General features: G+C 40.7%; 1 protein-coding gene across 13 annotated transcripts in view; it reads right to left on the reverse strand.

Annotated features, from left to right (window-relative positions):
• Positions 1-25,089, reverse strand: part of sgcd (sarcoglycan, delta (dystrophin-associated glycoprotein)) — a 171,815-nt gene that overhangs the window by 46,160 nt on the left and 100,566 nt on the right. Inside the window, exon 1 of one of the 13 annotated variants that reach the window (XM_061750995.1) lies at positions 12,956-13,117. The exons of 10 other annotated variants lie outside the window; for them this stretch is intronic. In XM_061750995.1, coding sequence (XP_061606979.1) covers positions 12,956-12,958 — 3 coding nt within the window. In that variant the 5' untranslated portion in view covers positions 12,959-13,117. Of the gene's footprint in view, positions 1-9,497; positions 9,633-12,955; positions 13,118-25,089 lie in introns of those variants that run through there. 2 more of the 13 variants (XM_061750982.1, XM_061750996.1) reach the window with 2 other exon arrangements.

Genomic DNA, 25,089 nt, shown 5'->3' on the forward strand with positions numbered 1-25,089 from the left:
TGCGTGGCTATTGCTATGATACAATATAAGTCATAATTGTGCAATATAAAGAATGTAAAGTTCTGACTTCAATCTCTTAAACGCATAACTATTTTTAGTTTTTTCTCGTAAATATTAAATTCCGACTTTATTCATGTTAATGTAGAAACTTATTTGCGAAAAGTAGAACTTGCTGGTAATTTTATGACTTCAGTCTCAATAAATGTTTTTTTTTTTTTTTTTTTGACTTCGTCTGTCTACTCTTTAAATTGCAACTCTTCCCATCCTGGCCGGCACGACGTGGCCGTAAACTTTGCTCGCGTGATGCACTTAATCGTCGAGTGCTTGACAAAAGTTTCGTTAGCGATCGCATTGACTGATCGTCCCATAAAGCCCGCAAAACGCTTCCGTGGCTCCTCAGCCCTGCCGATGCCATCCGATAGCGATTAATGATGATTCTAATTGTCTAACTACGCCGAAGTGGAGGCGCTTGAAATAAGCGCCTGAATAACTCTGCGGCTAAAATACAACCTCAGTGTTTTTGGCCGTCAAATGGCTTTTGACAAGCAGGCGCGTTAGCGGCTAACTGAAACAAATGGCACAAGACGTGAGGCCCCGGTTGTAGACTAGCTTGCTTGTTTCCATTCCGATTGGACGGCGGATCTTTTGTTTGATGTCTCGGGCTAAAGGACGGGAGGGAAATCACGAAGCGGGAGGGCAAAGCCAGCAAAGAAAATTCTGATTATTCGCACCAGGCTTCAAGCTTGGCAGTCTCATTTCCTGGGATTTAGTTCAACTCGTGTCCCCGCCCCGCCATGAGCTCTTCTTCACTCAAGCCTAATCTATGAGAAGAGGAACAAAGGTGTGGCAACGACTGCAGCGGGCCCTCGGCTGACGACCAAGCCAACATACGGCGTTTCCAGGTTAGCAATTGCGCGGAATGAACTCGTTTGTTCATGTGTGATCCATGAGTTCCCGCAGTACTTGCTTTTTCATTCGACTGTTTCAAGTGCCGTTCATATTTTTCAAATATTTACAGTATAACTTTACGACTGTGCTAGTGCAGGTTAGTGACAGACTACGGCGCATTCTGATTCGGGTTACAGTCGCCACTGCAATACCTTACTTATGAATAATCAAATGAACAACAACCAACATTTCAGACCTGCGAACACTTTCAAGTCAGTACAAATTTTGTTTGCAATTCTGAGTTGGACGCCTTTCAGTTTAGTACGACATTTTGCTACGAGTCATGCCGGCCAGCACTGAAGTCCCCGCAACGCCATCTGAAACCAAGTCGGCTGTAGTAATATCCCAACTAACGCTGACAGTCCGTAATAGGGCGTATAAAAACTTGGAGGCTGTTCACAGTGGGATGGGAAGTGCATATGGATTTCGAAGCAGCTCACCCTCGGCGCCTACAGCTCTTCTAAAGCGAAATAAATAAAGTGTTTATGCCACGAACCCACAAAACGTTCTTGGGGTAGACCTGGAAAAGAACAACCTCGTAAATGCAGGATTTGTAAAACGTTTCACTTTACAGACGACAATCCCCGTTTGCAATGAGCTGTAAAAATGACCATAAACGTAAAAAAGCCAAACACATGCTTTGTTTTCAACGTAAGAAAGACATTTTTATGAAATCCCTGTTGAAGGGAACGGGATGGAATGTTCACGAAAGCCTAATCCGTCAGTCGAGGAACAAAGATGCGGCGACGGCGACTTGGCGGACTATTTAGGAAGCGTTATCGCCGGAAGCGCTAAAAATACTTTCGGCGGCGTTAATCAGATTTAATTGCCGTTTTGTCTCACTCGGTTATTCGGTGTGACATTGTTTTCAAAGGCTCTCCTGAAAAGACAAAAAAATAAAATAAATAAAAAATCCACTGATGGAGCTCCAGTAAAAAGGATCACTGTGCCAAAATCAGCGATGGACGACAGGGGAGGAGAAGCTAATCAGAGGCAAAACAAACTATTGGACCTCGTTCATGCACTGCTGCGACACTTCTTTTTCAACCAACTAGAGACTGGAGAAAAAAAAAAAAAAACAGCAACCCCCCCACCCAAAAAAAAAACAACAACAACAAAACAAGTACAGCTCTTATTACGAGAGAAATGAGCTTCTTACAAAAATGTTATTGGCCGCGTCAGAGTGCCAAACAGCCAAGCAGCTGCCCGATTCAGCCCTTTTATGGACTGCACGTGGACGCCCACCAGCCAGGACCCGCCGCAGCCGACGGCCGCGGCCCCTCGGCAGCCGTACGAATACGAATTGAGCCAATGGTCGAGAGCCAGCGGCGCTTTATATTAGCGCACAATGTGCAGATAAACAAACCATTACAGAAATGATTACAAAGTTTTAGTGGGTGTAAGTTTAAGGTCACGGAACAACACCTCCACCAGCCAAAGAAACTGGATGAGTTTTCACTCCAAGAGTGGCATGCAAAGTTGGGTAAAAAAGTCAATTTGGGTGGGGGGGGCTAATGATTGGTCAAATGCAAGGATTACCCTCATAGACTCTTTCTTGACTGTTTGAAGCAGGAGAGTGATTCTCAGAGCGTGGTACACGTACGCACGGGCCGGTGTCAAGATTCTGTTATGACAACCGTGAGTAAAAATATTGCGGTTTCACAGTATCACGGTAGTGCAATTACCAATCTAAAATGTATTGAAATGTTGGGGTAAATAACTTTTTTTCCCCCCCATTGAACATACATTAGTAAACATGAAAAGACAAGAAACAATATAACTGTTTTCATTCAAATCAAAATGTAGTGCAAGAGTAGAAGTGGTTATTTCTCAGAAAATGAGAAGTTACTACTCTGCTCACGTCCGGTTTGTGAAATAACGGCAGGGTGGAAGCAAACGGATATTAGCCTTGCTATTTGGCTAGTTATCTGACTTGATAGCGAGTCTATCGTATTTATTCCACTAATTGTAGACACGCTAACTCTTGCAGCTGGTTGCAAACGTTCATTTCAAGACAGTGTTATAGTAATATATTAACGTAAAAACAAAAACAAAAAAAAACACGCTCCCTCTAGTGGTACGCAAAAGACTCACTGAATTACATGTTCAAACGCCATACAATGCTAGTGGTATAAAGTTTTGTTTTTTGTATTCACTACAGTAGATTTGTAAAGTATAATTCAGTTCCATTTAACTTTTAAGTCCAATACATTTGCATTTAATCTTTTCGAACTGTTTGTTTTAGGTACCATTTTTATTTAACCATTGTGCACTGGTTAAATAAAAATGGATGGATGATATCGCATCGAGCATCCGCAATTTTTATATGCAATCGATTGGTGACTAGGGACCAGTCCAGTCCAGGGGGAACCCCACATTAATTTAGTGGGCATATGGATTAATCCTGGTATTTGTGCTATATTTAGCTGACCTTTTTATCCCGTATCATATTCAACAGACGAAAAGTGAAACAAAAAAAAAATCTTGCAGAGCGACGCCACTTATTATTTTTGTGTGCTGGAGTTTATTGTGTTGTATTTTTTTGCGACTCAGCCAGAGGCTCCTTCCCTGCGCCAAGCATATGAGTGTTTACGGTTCATGACACAATTATGATTAAGATGTTAGCCTCTCACCGCGAGGTGAATGCGAAGAGGAGCCAAAAAACAAAAACGAAAAAGAGAAAATCAATTTAGCGTCGCTGTCTTTCTGCGAGGAGGATGGTGAGCGGTGTGCCATTGACCTGTCCTCCATGACATTTTAAAAGTATTATTTTTCATTAAAGTGTGAGATTGTCCTGAGGGGGGAGCGGGCAGATATAATAAACGCAACATTTAATTTCACTGTGGCCTTGTGCGATTAATTTTCAGCCACATCTTGATCATTAACAACACCATATAATTGCTTGGAGCCAGACCGATGCTTTCCATGCTCCAAAAAAGCCTTAAATAAAACACTCCTTTAATGCGGCGTGCGCTTGCAACAAAAACATCCACGCGTATCGCTAATTAATCGCCGCTGAATAGTAAACGAGGAGCGGAAAAGAAATTGGGTTTTAAATCATTTTTAAAGGAGGAAAAAGGTAAGTTGACGCATCAATCCCTGAGTGGAAAATGAAGGCAAAAACAAATTATCTTCATATCGCAGGAAATCACTCAATGTTAAATAGAATGTTAGTTCTGCTTCCTTACTTCAGCAAGTAGAGTAAGTAACAAAGAGTGGGGGGGGAAAAAAAGGGAGTAATTGACAGCCTCCTAAAAATGTAAAAAATGCGTGCTCCAGTTAAGAGGCAAGCAGCAGCGTTCTGGACCAATTGTAAACGAGTGAGGAAAGCCTGGCTGACACTAACATAGAGGGCATTAAAATAATCAAGTTTGGTGGTGACAAAAGCATGAATCAACCTCTCACAGTACTTAAAGGAAAGGAAAGGCTTATCCTTAGATGAAAATATCAATTGAAAAAGCTGGATTTGAGAACTGAATTTATCTGTTGATCCATTTTAAAATCACTGTCAATTTTTATCCTCAAATTAGTAACAGTGTGTCTGATATTGGGAGCAAGGGAACTCAAGTCAGGAGGGGCATTAGGGGTACCAATGGGTCCAAGCACTATGATTTTGGTTGTACTTTCATTGCAATTTAAAAGGTTTATAGCCATCCAAGCTTTAATGTCCTTCAGGCAATCCGGCAAGGTCGTTACACAATTAGAGACATTTGGTTTAAGGGGCAGGTAGATTTGGTTATCGTCTACATAAAAGTGGAATGAAATGCCATATTTTTTAAATGATAGCCCCCAAGTGGAGCAGGTACAGGTAGAAGGGGACAGGCCCAAGAATGGAGCCTTGAGGGACTCCGTTTTTCAAGAGGCGCAGCGGACAAGCGATGCTTACCAAGACGAACAGAACCGCTTTTATTGGACAGATAAGACTGCAACCACCGAAGAGGAGTACCACTAATGCCCACACAATGGTCGAGGCGAGAGGAGGATATTGTGGTCCGCTCTGTCGAAGGAAGCTGTAAGGTCTAAGATGAATAAGAATGGCATAGTCCCCAGTGGTAGTCACTGTAAACAAATCATTACAAACTCTTACAAGTGCTGATTCTGTTTCAGATTGGATAACCTTGTGGATGCCACGTAGGTATATATATATATATATATATATTTTAAAAAAAAAGACTGCAGTTGTCAGAGTACAATTTTCTCCAGTATTTTGAAAACTTAAGGGAGTTTAGTAATGGGTTTAAAATTGTTTAAAACTGTAGTATGGAGGTTAGGTTTTTTGAATTAAGGGTTGCACCCCAGCCTGTTTCAGACGTTTTGGTACATCAACTCTGGCAAGAAAAAAAAAAAAAAAGGCAAGAGGTATAACATTCATAAGGGAACTTGAGGGAGGAAGGCAGGATTTTTAGGGTTTACAGCTTCAACAGTTCAGTTCAGAAAGTTAACTTTTTTTTTTTTTTTAAAAAGCCCATACAAATGACTATAATTGTGTTATTTTGTTAGAATGTTTGTCTGCTGCTCACTCGCTAGCTTCTCCCCGTCAATTTATTTCCCGTCTGTTTTGGGGGGGGGGAAAGATTTTTGGAGGTTTCGGAGCCTGGGATACGTCCAACACGTCGTCGTCATGACGGCGGGGTGCCGGTTAAGACTAAGCCTGGCAAACTCACTTCTATTTCCCTCAGATACTCCACTCTAGGTGTCTTTGAATCCAGTCTCACCAAAGTTCAGCGGGAGACACTCCAGTTAAGCGCCACCCGAACGAGGACAAGTGCTTCTAGAAAATGGATGGCTGGATGTTATTACTGTGGGTGACATTTTTGATAAAGTTCATTTGCAGCGGTTGCCTGCAGCTGGCCGCTTTTTAACAAAACGGCGACAATCAGTACGTTTTCTCTCGACATTATTATCAAAGCCGCCGAAGAGCATTGCTAAAGCTACTTGGCGCTCACAAAAACATTTCCCGCACACGCCGCTGATTCGGAATAAACACGAAGAGGACAAAGTTACTCATCCATCAACCGTAAACTTGCATTCTCTCTTTTGTTGCCGCCGGGCCTGCGTTCAAAGCCGTTACCGGCTGACAATTTATTGCTTTCTCATCCTTTTTTTTTTTGCCGTTTTTATTGTTGTTTGAAAAAAATCAAATAAACAGCTCTATGTGGTCTGAAACTCATTAGAGTGTTGACTGTGATTAGGGAGGTGTTTGTTTTTGGTTTTTTTCCTACTGTCTCCAAGTATTAAACACAATGCGAAGGGCCAGTGCGTATGAGAATAAAACCTGTCTTGTTGATGGAAGGCGAGGAAAAAGCTGAATAAAATCCGCCCTGGATACCATTTTGACCAATCAACAAAAATCTTCTTCATCAGACGTTTTGGTTTGAAGCATCTACTTTTGGGGCAAATTCCAAATGAGCCCTAAAAATGAGCAGTTTTGGTGTAGTATAACGCATTACAATCACAGCGCAGTAACAGTGTAATACAACTAATCCATTCGAATAGCAGTAACCAGTAGTTTATTTATGTTCCATTTTGGAAGTCGCTCGCCCAACACTTTTGACCACCCACCGGCGCCAAAGTGTATTTTTAGCCAAGGGGGGCGGTCATGGCGATTGACTCGGGAGGCATGAGGACTTGTCTCCTTACTTTGAAGTTGAAGTGGGCTGAAGTGAGCTTCTAGAACGATCCACACAAGATTTAGAGAACTGCCGTGTCTTCTGCGAGAAGAAAGGTATCCCGGTCTCTCACAACTCCGGCCTTCCTTGATTTCGGGGAAAATCTAATGAAAGGTTCATTTCTTGTACGATATTGTGCAGAAGTCTTAGGCCATCATTCGATCGGGTGTTTTAGCAATGATTATATTCGATTCGGTCAGATCGATTATTGATTAACAGCGTTTTAAGGCACAATGGAGTGCAATACCAAGCTACAACCAGCAGAGGCAGTGTTGGTCTAACTTCATAACATTCAGGAACAATCTCTCATCCCGGTACAAACAATATTTAAAAATGACGATTAATCGATCATCATCATCTTGGAAACTATTTTCCACATTCCACTAATTCCACACTTTTTATAATACAATTCCCAAATTTAAGAAACATTTTACACATTTACCTCCTCCTTACACATTTCTTTACCGATTAAAACCATTCCAACATCAAAATATTCCGCTCTTTCAGGACATGTTAGGACCTACTTGTCACGTTCCAGAAATTGACAAATTTTCAACATTAAAATTCATAAATCAGCGATTTTATATACTGTATTTACCTCCTCCTCCTTACACATTTCTCGATCTAGTCAAACCATTCCAAGTCTCACATTCCGCATTTCAACAATTAAATCGATTCCACAGCATTTCAATTCAGCTTCATAGCATTAACACACTATTTCTACAGAAAGTGCATTGTCTAGTTGTCATTTTCTTTTTCTATCAGTGAAAGAAAAAAAACGATTAAAATTGGAAAGCAGATTTTTGTGGGGGGGAAAAAAAAAAAAAAAAAAAAAAAAAAAAAGACTATTTTAAGGTCATATTGCCCAGTTAAAATAATTTCTTTTGAACAGTCCGTAGCTTTCCCTCTTCAAATGTGAGGCAGACGTGCTAACCACTAGTACACCATGCTGCCCTGTATGTTAGCACAGATGTAAAAAACAAAACTAAAAAACAATCTACTGATTTTTCCCTGAAACCCAACCAAAGGCTTTTTGGAGGTCTGTGCTGTTTTTCCCAATGGTTTATTACAACTCAGCAGAGTCAGTTCATGTCCTTAACATTATTTTTTATGCAAAACACGCAATTCTGGATGAATCTTCAATGCACAAATTCCCCAAGCTGTCTGGCCCGTTTTATCTTCACCGGCGCCATGAATCCCACTCTCGACGTAACCCTCTCTTTAAAAGTCAGATTTTCCTGTTGTTGTATTTGCTTGCGTGCGTGTTCGTTTTTGGAAGCCGCCTGACTGATCATTGGTATGCGCCACGCCGCTTGCTAACCTGCTAAAACAATAACATTTGCGTTAAGTGCCCATCGTTCTGGCTCCACTGTCAAGCCGCCGCTTGATGCAGCAAACAAAGAGTTGTAAACCACGGCAACGCGCAGCCGCCCAAAGGATGAAAGGCCAAAATAACATTTTGATGTGATGAGGTTAGGGAGGGGGGGGAAAAAAAAAAAAAAAAAAGATATGAGTATGTATGACTGTTTAACATCCTCCAAAGGAATCGTCGTGAGCAGGCCTTTCAACATAAAGAATCATTACTATCAAACACGTTGTTGTATGCGCTGTATGTGTTGCTGCTCTGTGTGTTACAGTAGGAGTCATTTGAAGGTTCATTATTGTTATTATTGCAACATCTATGCTAATTTCTATTAGCTCATCAATGGTGTTTCGCATTATATTTTATATTTACTCCGTCTCTTCCGCCAATCTGCGGGAGCCGTGCGGCATTTTGTCACCTCAAGATTGCAAGTAAATTGTAAATTTATTTTTTTTAAGACAGTAACGATTGAAAGCCTGTTTATTTAAAAATGGTTTGCTGTAATGCTTCGGTACAGAAGGAAGCGGTCAGCCATGAAAGTAACTTTCATACAGATTCATTTCTGCCTATTACAATGCTTTGTCAGTTCATTATTTTATTTGTTGCATGACTCATGGCTCTAAGAGCTGTAAAAAAAAAAAAAAAAAAGAGTTTGGGAAGATGATGTAACCACAGTCATTTGCTATAAATTGTGAAGCTTTAAAGCCTTTTTGTCTGGTTGATGACAGTGTAATAAATCAGGGATTTGTTAGCGTATTAAAGTAGCGATTAAACATGATTTTGGGGTGGTGCTGTGTTGAGGTTAGTGCACAATGGTATATGGTAGCAATTTCGGGTATAATATCAACTTGAACAATGTGGTGGTTGGTAACTTAAGCAAGGTTCAGCATTTTTGCTTTTCCATACTGTAATTTGTAAGTAAGATGCAGTCGCGGTATCGCAAACTCAAAGCTGAAAGCACAAACGCTACAACAATGCTGTGAATCAGAATCTGTGTTCTAACATTTTTGTAACTTAGCATACAAGTCGTATTTTTATTTTTTTACAGACACTTCGGCGCAATCAATAATTGCATCCCCCCCCCCCCCGACCCCCAAAAAAACCCAAAACAAAACTCCACTTTAGAGACCTGCGTTTATGCAGTTTTACATTTTTCAGGCTCTACGGTGCAATTGTCATGTACTTTTAATGGCTCTACCTTTCAGTTGAAAGCTTTGCAAAATTGCACCTCTCAAGTGTCATGCTGTGTCGCCTCCAGGGTCGAATGACTGGATTGCCACATTCACCTTTTGCATGTTTTTTTTTTTTTTTTTTTTTAAATAATGCAGCCCCTGAGAGCCCTCCATTTACTCTATTTTTGACATGAAACGTCTCACTTTCTAGCTTAAGGTCACTACTCTGCTCTTTGTCCTCATTAGTAAGATTACTAGTAAGAGCACTAGTGGAACAACTGTCTTATGAGTCGCCCCCCCCCCCCCATAGAGGACACCATATAAGGATTAACTTCAAATACTAACCTTGTTTAATTCTGCCCTTTCAAAAAAAAAGTTGGCAGGGACTTCGGTTGGCAGAGGAGCGAAGACTATGAAAAACACGAAGGGGACGGAGACACGGGGTCGCGGGCTGGAAGGCCGCAACATATTTGGGGACAGGACTAAAAGTGTGTCGAGTGACAGCTGCCGACTGGAACGCTGGGGGTGGGGCGTTCGCTATGTGCCTCGTCTGCTTCAGACCAAGGCCTTTAAAACAATTGTGGGGGGGGGGAAATCAAGACACACAGGAAATCAGAGTGGGTTCTTGTCACCACTCTATAGGCAGAAATCTGCTGGAAATTTTTGGGGGGGATCTTGTCAGAAAAAGGAACATTTTCTTAGCGCTAATGGTAATTAAGGATCATTTCACTGGGAATATTTTGTCAAGTTTAACCAGTGCGGGTTCGATTCGGGACTCTACCTGCAGCAATCTTCTTTAATATAGGGGAATTGTTAATTGTAAAAAAAAAATAATAAGAATAATTAATTAAAGATTGAGTCACAGGGATGTTTCTGCCAAGTTGTGTTGTGATAAACAAGTCAGCAATCTAGCACCATCCAATCAATTTTTTTATTTTTTTAAGCAATAATGCTAATTAAGTATTGACGGACATGACAAGTTGTGTAATGTTAAACTCGTGCTGGTTGTATTCGGCACCCGAGCAGCCACAACTTTTTTCAAAATCCGGGGATTTTTCATTTGAACAAAGCAAAGCTCTGTTTTTTTACGCATATTAAACCAATGCAGGTTCTGCGCTGGCTGTGCTTACCAGTCGGCCACCATGTTTTTGTTTATTGTAACCAGAACAAGGGTATTTTTTAGCGCTAATACGAGTTAAGTATTGCTTTACAGAGATTATTGTGTAAAGTTTTGTCGCGTTAAACCAGTACTGGTTCTCCAATTCAGCATTCTGCCAGCCACAGTTTTTTCATCGTATCTTATTGAACTGAGCATATTTCCGACCCCAGATGCTTCAGATGGGTGAAGTCTTAAATTCTTTAGCGCTAATGCTCATGTAGGATTGCGTCAGAGGGACTATTTGGCCAAACGGTGTCACGTTAGTTCAGATTCTAGTCCGTGCTCTAGCAGCTACAAACTTCTTGACTACCCGGCAATTATTCTTCATATCAGAAGAAGGATCTCATGAAGCTTCATGTGGCTGGAGGCGATGCTTTCTGCACTTGTAGTCAATAATCACGATCCGTCTGAAACCTCCACAAAAAGAAAAGAAAAAGAGGATAATGAGACTTTAACAAGCCTACTCTTGTTTTAACACTTACTGTATGTCTATTCGAAGACAAGTCCACATAATATTGTAAATGAATGACGCAACAAATGTTCACAAACTTTGCCCTTCGTGATCGTCCTGGGCTAGAAAAGGCACATATTCTCTGTCTCAATTAGCTTAATCGAGCGTGGTTTTGGCCACGTCCTGTCTTGGAGGTCCGCGGATATCCTTGTTGTGAATATGGAGATAATGAGAGCAGAATAATGCCAAATCCTGAGGCATCAATTGGGAATTATTAATTATTTTTCACAACAGCTGCATTGGGGCACCTCAATTTTGAAAGAATGTTTTTTGAGAAGAGGTAAAAGGAGGGTTCCGTTGCCAACGAATGAGCCTTTACCCCCCCCCAAAAAAAAAAAAAAAAAACATCAGAAAATGAAGAAAATCTAGAAGTTCTGGAAGACACTGAAGGCTAATAAACTGACTCACAACTCACAAAATAAGAAACAAGGAAAATGAAAGCAGGTTTTTACTGCTGCACCATGGGAGGCGGGCGCTATTGGCAATAAAGAAAAAAGAATGTTGAGACTAGTGAGCAAAAACGAGGATGCACAAAATGATGTGCAAAAGTAAGAATTAAAGCAAGTTTTCAATGTTGTACAACGGGGGGTGGGGGGCGACTTCAGATAACGGTAAAACAATGTACACGCTAGCGAGCGAGCTAAAACAAGGGGGAAATTACGTAAAAGAAACTATGTTCTCAATGAAAGTGCTAACAATTGCATTTACAACACACAAAATAAAAAAAGAGCAAGATTAAAGCTGGTTTTCTTTGTTCACCATGGTAGGCGCTATAAGAGTCAAACTAGAAAAATGTAGAGGCTAGCAAGCAAGCTGAAACCAGGGGAAAATACCATCAGAAAGTGATAGCAAAAGGACTCAAAATGCACAATAAAAGAAACTAGCAAAATTAAAGCACTGTGGTACCATAGGAGGCGCTATTACACATAACGCAAAAAGAATGCACAGGCTAACGAGCAAGCTAATATATGCTTTCTGAATTTTGAAGTCATAATATGAAGAAAATCTATATGTTTTTTAAATGAATTTTGAATACTTTAGACCACATCAAGATTCCAGACTTGAACTCGTCCCAAAAAGCCCCTGGAGCAAATATTGGCTTTCCTCGGTAGGTCACTCGCTGCGCTCCCCGCAGCCAGCAGCCAGCAGCTTTACTCGTCAGCACTCAACCCCGTCTTACTTATTTATAGCAGATTCCCTTTCCCCAGAGAGACGACGCAATTGAAACCAAATGTGTGGCCGGGAGCCACCCCGTCACCCAACCAACCTTCCTCCCCTTCGCTGTACACAAACATGGCTGGAAAATGTGAGCAGTGGACTTCATTTCTTCACAAATCGCAGTAATTAGCTTGGTTTCATGTCTCCAGCCCACCGCACAACATGAGAACCAAGAAACCACAGGAGCTCAAACAAGTCAGAAAACTAACGACGTGTACTAATGGTGGAAGAAAATGATTTCTTTTTAAAAAGGACATCAAATCAGAAACAAGCAAGTTTAAAGCTGTTGGACAGCACGAATCGCTATAATAGACTATATAAGAAACATAGTTAGCGAGTGACAACAAGCTAGAATTTTAGTTAAGTTAAAAATATAAAAATAAAAATCGAATCATTCTGGAAGAAATCAAACACTAACAAAAGGGCTCACAATGCACAAAATAAGAAAGAGCTTAAACAGGTTTCAACTGTTGTACTGAAGGTAAAGCTAAAAATGTAGAGGCTAGCTAGTCAGCTAAATTAAGCATATGACAATGTTATAATATGTAAAGAATACAATATTCCTAACAAAAGGCCTCACAACATACAAAATAAGAAACAAGCTCGTTTAAAGATGTCCCATAGGAGGCGCTATTACAGATGATGGACAGTGTGGTTGAAGGATTGCAAGCAATCTAAAACAAGCGATCAAAATTAATCTGGAACAATACAACTGCGAAGAAAAAGGATGCACAAAATTAAACAATTTCAATTAAAGCAGGTTTTGTTTTAGGTCCCAGAGCGGAACTAAAACTAAGTATTCTATGACTGTTGCAACTTTTCCGTTCGAATCTTCTGGCTAGGAAAGAGTTAAGAGGAATCCAGCTCGGCCCACCTCCACGCCCACGACACTTTCCGAGCAAAAGCAAAACTTACCATGATGCCTGCTGCGCTTTTTCGCTTCCGTCCCGTTTCCTGTCAAGCTTCCACGCAATAATTCGGCTTGGGCTGTTCAAAATAGGACGTGAGCGAAGTGGCGCTCGCTGCAATTCTTTTCACTCTCTTGTCAGCTTTTTCCAATAACACAACGCCTCTTCCCCCCCCCCCCCCCCCCCCGACCCCCGCCTCTTTTCACTCTTTCCTAGACACCCGTGACCCAAACTGTCAGACTTTTTTTTTTTTTTTTTTTCCCTCCTCCCTTGCTGCCGAGTGGAGTTTTTGCAGACTGCCCTCTGCCTTGACTGCCAGATTTAGAAGCCACATGTGCTGGAAAGTTGAAAGGGGCCGAGCTTACTTGCCATACGTCGTCACGGCGACCCCCACACCCTTTTTTGCAATATTATGTCAACTTGTTTTTACACTTGTATGACAGATAACAATGGTCAAATGTAATTTGAAACTGCAGCGTGAAGAAAGTTTAGGTTTTGTTTCACTAATCGAAATGTAAAGGTTTCTTGTTAAATTAGATAGTGGAAAAACATAACATGGTAAAGTGGGTGTTATATGGGAGAATATTTCAAAATGGCAACACGTACGTTCGCAGCAGCTTCCAGCTTTGAGTTTTATTTGTATTTTTCGTACGGTCACCCGCTCCCCAAGTATGTTGTAACTGCACCATACAATGACAATAAAGGATTCTATTGTTTTTAAATCTCCAGATTACAGTCACTCGCTGTGCACAGCATACATTTGGTAAGAGAAGCGGGGTACACTCTGAACTGGCTGCCACTCGATCCCGGGGCACAAATAAACACTGCCGTTCACAACTATGGACAATTTAGAGTCGTCAAAGAGCCTAACCGAATTCCACACAGGTTGGCCTCCAGTATTCAAACCCAGAACCTTTCGACTGTGAGGCAGACGCCCTAACCGCTTGCTCACAAGACAGGAAAACTAGCTTTGGGGTGGAAACTGGATTAAACGTAGCTGGTGAGAAGACACCCACCATCAACTACATAAGAAAGCAGAGTATATATGCTTTATCTCATTTGCATTAGAATGGTAACACAATTTAAGAATGCACATTGTTAGGGGTGCACAGTGAGTCCTGCAGCGGGAGAAGCAGCGCTTTCGAGAATGCAAATTCCCAACAGCGACCGAGGACAAAGGTTCTCCTTCTCCCGTCTCCTTGGAGCTCCCACCCCCTGTGATCCCATTTGCTCCGCCAGACGGATGCTGACGGTTTGGGGGGGGGAGGGGGGCGGGCGTGCTTTGATGCTGCAGCCAGCAGACTCGCTCACTGTGCTTTTGTTGGACAAACAAGGGGAGGAAATGGGGGCTAATTTGAGCTGGAAATTGCTGTTAACTGCAGTCAGTGTGCTAGATGAGCTTCCCTAGTTGAGTCATTGTTGTCCTGTGACCCATTTGGCTTCAGAAGACACCTCGTAAAAGCACTCGCAACAACGCTAATTAACATATTATGCTTTTATTTAAAAAACAAAAAAAATTCTCAATTTAAAACAACAACCAGGTGTCTAGAGCTTGGTTTATGCGTGACGCATGTACATTCTGCGCGGAATCAGGACAACACAACTTTTGCATCATTTATACTGTGCCGCTTGCCCCCGCTGTTAAGCGCTATTCTCCCAGACTGCAGGCGGCAGTGTGGAGCATCTATGGCATATAAACAACACTACACCATAATAGAAATAGAAAACACTATTGTTTCACCCCCTGCTGGTAGGAGCTCTTGCTCGTCTGCCATGTTTTTCTGCACTGGACCGTTCGCGTAGTTCCATATTTTTGGAGGTGCGCGGTGCGGAAAACTTTGGACACGCTTCGTGAACGGGTGTGGTTGCTAAAATGACGGAATTTTGACACGCGGACCTCAAGCATAAACCAAGCTTGACTAATATAGTGGTACCTTGGCTAAGTTTTATTTGTTCGGTGCCCTAGCTCGTAACCCAATTTACCCCGAAAACAAAACAAAACAAAAAAGTTTGTTTTAAAGACAACCGCAAACCAAAAAAATGCCCATTCCTCATTTGCTAAAAATGAGCATAAGAATAGCAAACAGAAGCAGAACAAAGGGCAGCTGAGAGCATTCAGAAGCAACACGGAAAGCTGAGCAGTAGCCAACAAAGTCAGGCTACGTTCAAATCTTGCTAGTGGTTTGCAAACTGCAAACCTTTAATTGCTCCAATTTCATTTTAATTTTTTTTATTTTACTCGACCAATGGTGTATCTGAGGCATAGTCGACAGTCAAGTCAAGTTTAGCCATGGGTCTAAAAAACTGAGACCCCCAAAAAGACATTCAGGATTACATTTTCTCTCATGGAAGCAGCACTTCATCACCAAGACTTTGAAATACATTTGTCAAGTAGTGTAACAGACATGGCCAAACACAAAAACCAGTCCGCCCACCCCCACCACATGGAAAACTTCACCTAGCATTCAAGAATGTTTCGCTTATCACAAGCTAATGCTGTTAGCCAACACTTAGTTCTTTCTGCATCCGACAAAATCTCAATGCAGCTCTGCTTATCTTTTGATTTAGACTGTGTCGTCTGGCCATTACTTGAAAATGCCGTATTACCCCCACCCAGCCGAGCTGCCAAGTCATGGGCGGAGAAACTCAGTGTGGGGGCGGTTTTATGCAAAACAAATTGTGAAAATTGTGATCGGGTATGCACCTTAAGGTATATTTTTAAGGTCATAGTTGGGTGCAGTAAAAGAACAAAATGCACAGTATAAAGGGTTTTTTATACAATTTTGAGTCTTTAATGAACCTAGCCTTTTGGAATGCGGCAGGAAGACAGGACCAGGGACTCTGAACCCAAAACCTCAGAATTGTGAGGCGGATGTGCTAACCACAAGCCAACTGTGCTGCGGGGAAAAGATAGAAAATGACGCATAATAAACTGTAGTAAAGTGTCTACTAACGCGCCGACACAATTACGTAAACATCGTTAGCTGATTTCATGTAGCCTAACACCGTTAGTTAGAAAGTATTTTAATGCACCCACAAGTGGTCAAGAGGACAGACACAACTGCCAATTGCACTTTCAATCGCTTTATTGAACAAATGGTAACAAAAGAAACACAAAACCACCGTCATACACTAGCTGCTAGCGCCACAACTGACGCCCAGGGACTCAACATGCAGACTGGCTAACCTGAGCTAACAACAGCCATTTAAACTCTCATTCGCTGATTCTTATGTCACTCAAAAGGCCAGGCCCTGCAATTTAAAGCCACACACACTCAAAGTCACAGATGCCACCGTTTAGAACGTGAGGATGGTGACCCCATGTGGACAAAACCAATACTTCACATGCATATTTTGTATTGGTATTGTACATAATGCTTTAGAATGTATATAACACTCTGTTTCTACCATACATACTGTATATCCACTGGGTTTGAGTGTCAGGTGCCTAAACCTGTCCGACTTTCTCGCCCTCATAATCGACAAAATCACTGCCTAATCTTTATCTTCTACTCATAAGCTGTGCTGAGCTCAAATCCATAATGATAAAAAATTAATAAGGATCTGCGATATAGCGAGAAAACTTTTTTTTTTTTTTTTTTAAAAGCTGCCGGAAGAATCAGGCTTGCATCTGAAGGAGGGAAATGGCACACACACAAAAAAACTAACAAAAAACACAAGTGGAGTGCAGTTTGAATCCAATACGCAGCTGTGTTTATTCATGATGACATCTGTGCCACACTACATATTCAGCTGCTTTTGGCGAGAAAACCCCCACGACCACCACAAGCAGCAGACCTGTCCGGGCTCCTAATTGGCTGTGAACAATTATTATTATTATTATTTTTTTTAAATGTATTTAAAAAAAAAATTATTTTGGGTATCTGGGGTATAAAGTACTATTCCCGGCGAAAACAAGATTCAGCACATTTGCTGTGTATTTGTGTAGCATCGGCGACACAGGCGGAACACTCGCCCGGAGGGACGCCGAGCGCTGACAGATGAGTGATGGAGAAACAAAACGAGTGTCACTTCGCGTAACTCACGGAACTAGAGCGACTGCAGTGGCGATAATGTGTTCCCCGCGTTACAAAGACGAGCAACAATGCGCTCACCGGGTGACCCACAGGGAAGCGTGGCAACAAAACAAAAATCAATCGGACTAATTAGCGCCTTTCATTTTGATATTGGCGGGCGGGGCATTTAGTACCTGGGCCTTCCGTGGGGGATTTGCCGATCTTAATCCACCATAATATTAACAGCATGCAACTGTGCCATGTACATCAGCTGAAGCAGTTCAGACTCAATATTTATCTAATAACATGAAAAAAACAAAAAAAATACACACCACACTAACCAGAAATAGAGATTATTAACAAAAAGAAGAGAGGGAAGGGAAGGTCCCCAACTAGTAATAGTCACAGTGTGCCTGTGAATATTGTTGTATGCTCTGTTTGTATGTGTTGCTGCTCAGCGTGTGTTTAAGTCGCAGTTTTTTGAAGTTTTTTAGATATTGTGACGTTTATGCTAATTTACGTAAGCCCGTCTATGACGTTTCACATTATATGTTAGTATTAAGCTAGCGGACTTCCGTTTTGGTGTTTAAATATATGATGTTTAATGAAAAAAAAAAAAAAAAAAAAAGCATTAAAACATAAATAAATAAAACAAACTATTTTCGTCAAGTTACAAGCAAGAAGCTAACATAGTCTACATTTTTACCAAGTGATCTTTCCTGTTTTGCTGGGCAAAACAGTCGCGCGGGAAACTGCAGAAAATACGCCGCATTGACCACATTAGTCGAAACGCTAACAAACCACAAAAATTGAAAACAAAAATTTAAATAAAAGCCCAGCGCTAAGGCGTAGCAATGACACGCACTAATGTTAGCATGTGCACTACTTTTAGCACGTGCGCTACTTTGTCTGTTTGGCTACTTTGGTCAAGTGACTAGCAAGAAGCTAACACATCCGTCTTTACTTTGGGCTCCTATTTGTCTCACATCATCCAGTCCCATTAAGTCAAACACACATGCAAGTTAAAACCTCAAATGTTGGCATATATTTTTCACCGAAAAAAAAAAAAAAAAAAAAAAGAAATTCTTAAAGAGAGGAAGAAGATGCAAAAGCAGTTGGGAAAAGAAGCTCAAGTTCGATTCCTGTCCAATTCCAGCGAGAGTGGCCCCATCCACGTAGTTTATTTCCAAAAAGCAAATCGATATTTTCCATTTGGCTGAAAATCACCACCCTCCCCCCTATTGCCCACGCCATACACTTCATGATTTGGAACCAATTATTCCTATAAGTAATGGAGCAATCATGGCACAGCGCTCCAATACCGACGAGTGGATTCCACTAAGCCAGAATGCAAGAGAATGGCTGCGCTGATTTTAGTGCTGGAGTGTGTTGATTTTTTATTTTTAACCTCGTCATGATGGCGAAGTGGGAAGTGCCTGATTTGGAGGCTCAATCTCACGGGAAGTGTACAAAAAAACAAAACAAAAATAAAAACAATACGATGCGTACAATGATAATATATAAAATATATTTTACAGCAGTCTAAAGGACAGAAGCATTATGAATAATAATTACACTATTACTACTACATGTTTTCATTATTGTAATTAGTTTTTAATTGTGGGGTCCTATCGAATTTCAAGGTAAAACACTTTTTTAGCAGTTCAAATGAGAGAAGATTTGGTCTTGTTTGTATATTTAAAAAAAGAAAGTTTCAGTTCATTTTATAACAAAACATTTTGGGATCATTATTTACTATTGTTAGTTATAGTACTAATAATCATTGTTGTTATTGTTATTAGCTGATATTCGATTAAATTGCTCTGTCAATTTTTTCAGCCTTTCACGTTTCTGCTCAATTAAAAAAAAAAAAAAAAAAAATCTTAAAAAAATATGAATACATAGGTTTAGTTAATCATTGAAAGATTAATACTTATTTTTAGATCATTATTTATTAATTTTCGGGTGGAATTCGATCATCTGTCAAGCAACATTTGAAAAAAATATATTTCTTCTCAGTAACTAAAACATGTTAGTACCTGTTATAGCTACACTGTTACTCAGTTTTACAGTACTTATTTTATCCAGTGACCTTGAGTTTTACAAAAGAGCCTAATTAAAAAAAAAAAAAGTGTTATTATAATTATTTAAAGCAATGGACAATAAGCATAAGCATTTAGCTTCATTAGTAGCCACACCTCTCACACCCCTAATCTGTTTTTTCACTGTAATGTGAAAATTCCCCGTTCTGGGAGTAATTTTGTTCATTTGGCTTACTCGCGTCATTATTTTTATTATTAGCGGTGATGATTGAGCCCCGCGAACCCTACCTAGCAACACGTTTGCTGCGACCAGGAAAAGGCTTCTGCTGACATTTCCCCAGCAGGTTTCCGTCTCGCATGAATTTTTGATGAGTCGCAATGTCCTACCTGCTACAGGCGCAACGTAAGCAGAAATCCGCCCTAATTAATCATAACGAGGTTTGTTCCTGGGAAGCGGCCATGTCGACATACCAGGTTAACTCGTTAGAGTCAAGGCTGCCACGGAGTCAAATCCATCATTAAAATGAATGAAGCCAATATGCAATAGGCCGCAGACTCGTTTCGAATTGGCAATGTTTGCCGATACAATATTCAGCATCCTCTAAATACCCGATGAGCTTTCCATTAAAATCTCATTAGCCGGAAAAGTAATGATGATCACAGAAACGGGAACTCAACATCTGTCCTCGAAAGGAGTTTGATTGACATCAGGATCAACATCAAGATCATTTCATTATATTGCTTAAACACAAGACCTGAGCTCTCCATCCATTTATTTTATTATTTAAAAAAATTTTTTTTTTTTAAATAATACAGTTTTGATTAACAACAGAGTCTAGGTCGGCGTATTAAACTCAAGGCTCACGGGCCAGATCGGGCCCTTCACATCATTTATTGTGGTCCAGGAAAGTCAAATTTTTTGGGGGTTGAAAATTTCACTCCCAAGTCCAAGTCTCAAGTCTTTAAGTTTTTTGTCAAATCAAGTCATCAAAACAGTGCTTCAAGTCAACTCGAGTCCAAGTCATGACGACTCGAGTTCCCATGTCTGTTGGCGACGCTACCGATGACCTTGGACAATCCACGTGCTGACAACAACAAAGTGACAGTTGTCCTGTGCGCTTTAAGAGCAGACAGTGCTTCAAATTGAAAGCGACAAGTGTGCGCACGGAGACAAGCCCGGCAGGTTAATGATCGCTGCGCCGCCTCGGGCCCCCCGCCATCTGCCGGGCGTGTAATGGAAACCAGCCCCAGCCCGCCCTTTCCCTCCCTGAGAGGCTCACGAGGTAATTTGGCGACCGGGTGGCCGGGACGACGGGAACATGGGGAGAATGCTGATGGAAAGCCAGAGGTGCGGTGCAGCGCTGCGCGGGTTTGCCGTTAATTATGAGCTGCGGGTGACGGCGACACTAACGAGGGCCGCGGCGGTTGCGCGGCATGATGGGTGGCGGGTATTATACAAGTTTTAACGAGGGGAACAGTGGAGGTGAAGAATGCCCCAAAAAACTGCATGACTTCTAGAATGATTGCTGCCCGCTGAATTAGGCAAGATTCAAATGTTCTTCTATCGCGCTCTCAATACTGCGGTTCATCCTTCATGTAGACTTTCAAATCTACTTCAGTGTTAAAGTATTTTGTTGTTGTTGTTGTTGTTGTTGTATGCTCCGTTTTTACGTGTTGCTGCTTTTTGTGCGTTCAAGTACAAGTTTGAAGGTTTATCATTAATGTAACATCTACGACGATGATCATTTCCGTTAGCCTGTGTATGATGTCTCACATTATATGGTAGCATTGAGCTAGCAGACTTCAAACTTCCTAATGCCGCAACAGTGACTATTTTCAGTTCTTTACAACCAATAAAATGTTTTGATACTCTGTTGTGCGTAATTGAAAAATGTGCATTTCCTCCCCCCCCCCCTCTAAAAAATAAAATCATACTGTTACCGTTGGGAGTTTTGTTCATAAGCATTCAAATTATACTCTTAACCGTTGATGACTTGAAAATAAGGTACAATCAGAGAAAAATCTAGTTTCCATAATAATTTGGAACGCGGTGTATACGCTAGCATTAAGCTAGCAGACTTTCATTGGACATTATATTGTTTAGACTGAACATTTTGATGTTGAAATAAACAACGTCTAATTGTCTTTTGACAGTATGTGTCAGTTTTACAGTAAACTTCCACAAGAAGTGACAAATAAACAGCTGGAAGCAAGCACAAGTTGGCCTTTTATTTGGAGAACTGTGTGAACAAAATTCTTCGTTTCAGTTTACCGACGTGAGGGTTCGGCATGTGCCGATGACATTTTCCGCTTCTTCCGTCCTGGGATGCATCAACATAAACTGCTGCTTCGTTTGATCCATTTTCTTTTCTCTTTTTTCCACTACAGCCTCTTATCCCTTTTCTCCGAGGACCCACAATGCAATCTGTCCGAACCACCCCGACGAAACTGCCTTTTTTTTTCCCGCCTATCCCACTGTGTCTTCATCACTGCGCTCCAATGGAGGACGCCGAAGACAACGGCAGGAATGCGCTGCTCTTCATTTTTGTTCCCGTCAGGGAGTTTAGCCAGAAAGACGGATGATGATTCGCAGCAGACAACATTAGTCGATGAAACAGAGCGAGAGGGCTGACATTAAAGAACTCCCGGCAAATTACATTTCGATGCAGACTAGTGTCCTGCATTGCCACCCTTGGCTTCGCAAATGGGCGACCCCCCGAAAGTGGTGAATTACAGGTGGGTTCCTCGGGGGCCGCCAATAAATCTCTTAAGGCGGGGACTTTAATCACACACACGCCGTTTGGTTGGGCTTTCACCTTGTGGAGATGACTTACAGTTTTTGTGTTTTATGGTGAGTCAGTGCTCCACCCTCACGCAAAAAGAAGTTCATGTTTCGCAATTTACTGTCGTCCAACTATCGAGTGTAGTGTTCAAATTTGGTAGAAATTGGATAAAATCTGTAGGACGGGTTCGTCTTTGAAACAATACCTGACAAGCCTAAAATGAGACTCAAATGGTCTTTTCAAGGCATGTCTATCTTGAGTAAAAGTCTTAAGAAAGCAAAAAAATTATCAGAATAAGTGATTTTATGAGCGTTACTTAGCAAAGTTATAATATTACGTGAAAAAAAAAAAAACTGTTACAAGAATAGAGTCGTGATAGTACAAGGAATGTTTTCATTTTGTAAGAATAAAATGAGAACATTGTGGAAATGAAGCCGTAATTTTCCAAGATAAAGTGGTAAATTAGAGAATCAAGTTAATAATTCTGAAAATAATTAAATAAAAATAATAAAAAAACTATTTCATAAGAAAACTGGAGTAAAATTACAATGAAAATCTTAATTTAGAGAATAAAGGCAAAAGATTCTGAGTCAACTCTGGGAGGAAATTATCTTAACAGAAGATATTCTCTATAAAGTTGCAATTAAAATAAGTCCAAATATTACAAACAAAGTAGATTCACGGCAGAAGTTGATGAGAAAACCGCAGTAAAATTACATTAAAATGGTAATTTAGATAAAACTGAAAGATTACAAAAGTATTTCACGAGTTTTATCTCGTCAAATGAGAATACATTTGTCATTTTTGCGAGGAAAAAGTCATCATTGTATGAGAATAAAAAATACAAATATTTTGGCACAAACACGCTTCTTCCTCCTCTACGCGCTTGTAACCAAACAAAAACTCCTTCCAGCGGCTGAAAAATATTTGTATTAGACTATATGAATAGTAGATACACTGCAATGTTTTATGTAAGAGAAAATCCCATGTAACCCAATTTCCCTCATTTGCATTGCCTCCCCCCTGCCGAGACTTTGCCAATATTCAACGTTGAATAAACGTGCTATCATAGGAAATCGCAAATTAGCATTTTAATGCAATTATTCATTAGCATAGGCTAAGAAAGCAATATAAAACATGGATGGATGAATGTATTCCTGTATGCAGCTGCTTGCTAACTTAAGTCATGTGATCATTCCCTAACAACGCTACAACGCGAGTATTAAAACAGTTCGCCTCAGGCTAACGGGAGCGTAATTAAGCTGTGGGACTCATTTGTGCCGTTTAAAATGTTTGAGTTCGGCCGGCAGGGAGACGACACGCTCCAGTGATTCATACTGTATGCTCGCCGTCACATGATGCGGCATCATCCCCAAAATAAATAAATAAATACAAAGTTAGCAAAGCTGCTAGCCTCCTAGGAAAACCTCCAGCGAGTTCTAAAGTGGCTCTGGATCTCCGACCAGCCTACCTGATCATGCGGAGGAGAAAGTGGGTGTTAGGGATGTATTATGGAAATTTCCCCAATCGTGATGACAATTTGAAAACAATTCCCAATGGAGGCAGATAACATAAGATTGACATGGTTGTTTAATTTCACACTTGGGGTGGGTGGGGGCTCTTCTACAGATCACACGCAAGAAAGCAAGCAAAAGACAGATAGACTGAGGACATAGATTACTGGAACCATGTCCTGTTGACATTTTCACTCAGGGGTGCACTCACTTTTGTTGCCAGCGGATTAGGCAACTGCAGAGCAATGAATTCTTTTCACGGGACAGTAAATTTAGACCGCTATCCAAGCTGTACACTGACTACATTTTAGCAGTGTCTTCCCATCAAAAACATTACGCAAAAGTGAAAGTATGCAAAAAATTGACATCCACCCCCGACCCCCAAAATTGGTTTGCAGTTGGCTATAGATGCCGCAATATGGTCGCAAAGCACCTAAAACAGATAATGGTATTTTGTAGTTATTTATTTATTACGGCATGTAACAGCACATACAGAATAATCAGCAACGCATCGACACCATGCATCTAGCATGTACCCAATCATGAACCTATGTTACATAAACGACTGATTTCAGTAGTTCACTTCATCAACATGAAAAAAATCTTCACGAGGCATTCATAGCATTAGCAAGCATGCTAGCCTAAATAACACGCAAGCAGAAAACTGATGTGACATTTGTGAATAGTCAAATTCACAAATGTATTTGTATACAAGCAATTGAAAATTCAATTTTCCATAACCGTTCCTAAGCTAATGAAACAATGCAACCTTGGCGCAAATTAAACACCCGAGCTAAAGGATCTTCTTGCACGAGCGCTTTGTACTCAACTACACTTTCGAGTCAGTCCAACCCGACTCAAGATCCCGACGAACGCACACACGGAACGGCTTTTCTTTGAACATTTTCTTGACTGATCTAAAAACGCCGGTGAAAAGCAAGGTGAGGAGGAAGCGACGCGTGCAACAAGCGCCGAGATCACAGCTGGGAGCTTGGATCCCGTCGTCCCGGGAAGCGCATGTCAGAGATGTTGTCTTAAGAGCCCAATGAATCATTTATGAGTAAGCAAAGAGAAAGAGCGCGACAGAGGAAAAACACGGCAACAGTTAGTGTGAACAAGCTTTGAAAAAAATGCTTGTGTTCATTTGTTTTGTTATTTTAATAATCATGTTGTATTTAATTTAATGCTCATTTTTAGTCTTTTTTTAAAAAGTTTTTCTTTTACGTAACAATGACAGTGGTTGATTTTGAAACAATAAAGTTGACACATTCCGAAAATTTGTAAAAGTGGCAATTTCATGAGGATTTTTTTCAAAAATATTTCAACAGAAAAAAAATTAAGACATTTTTTAATATTAGAGAAAAACATACAAGACTCTTTTTTTTTTTTTATATAAACAGAAAATGTTTCAATTTCAAGTCAATGTGAAATGTGCTGACATCTTGTGGGACTATGTTGAAGTAAGTTGATGTCCATTAGGACAAAACTAGTGTTTTGCTTCCGCTTTGTGGCATCTTGGTGCCAAAAAAACTATTTTGAAGTGAGCTGAGGCGCTTCCTCTAACAAAAGTAGTGCTTTTCTGCCATTTTGTGAAGTGAGTTGAGCGGCTTCATTAAGAGAAAATTGGTGCTTTGCTAACATTTTGTGGCACCTTGGTGCCAAAGAAGTGAAGTGAGTGGCAGAGATTCATTTAGACAAAAGTAGTGCTCTTCTGCCATTTTGTGGCAACAATCAGAATAGTGCTGAAATGGGATCAGCGGTTAATTCTTCAAAGAGACCGTTTTCT

This window comes from Phyllopteryx taeniolatus, chromosome 17, assembly GCF_024500385.1.
Source record: "Phyllopteryx taeniolatus isolate TA_2022b chromosome 17, UOR_Ptae_1.2, whole genome shotgun sequence".
NCBI lineage: Eukaryota > Metazoa > Chordata > Actinopteri > Syngnathiformes > Syngnathidae > Phyllopteryx > Phyllopteryx taeniolatus.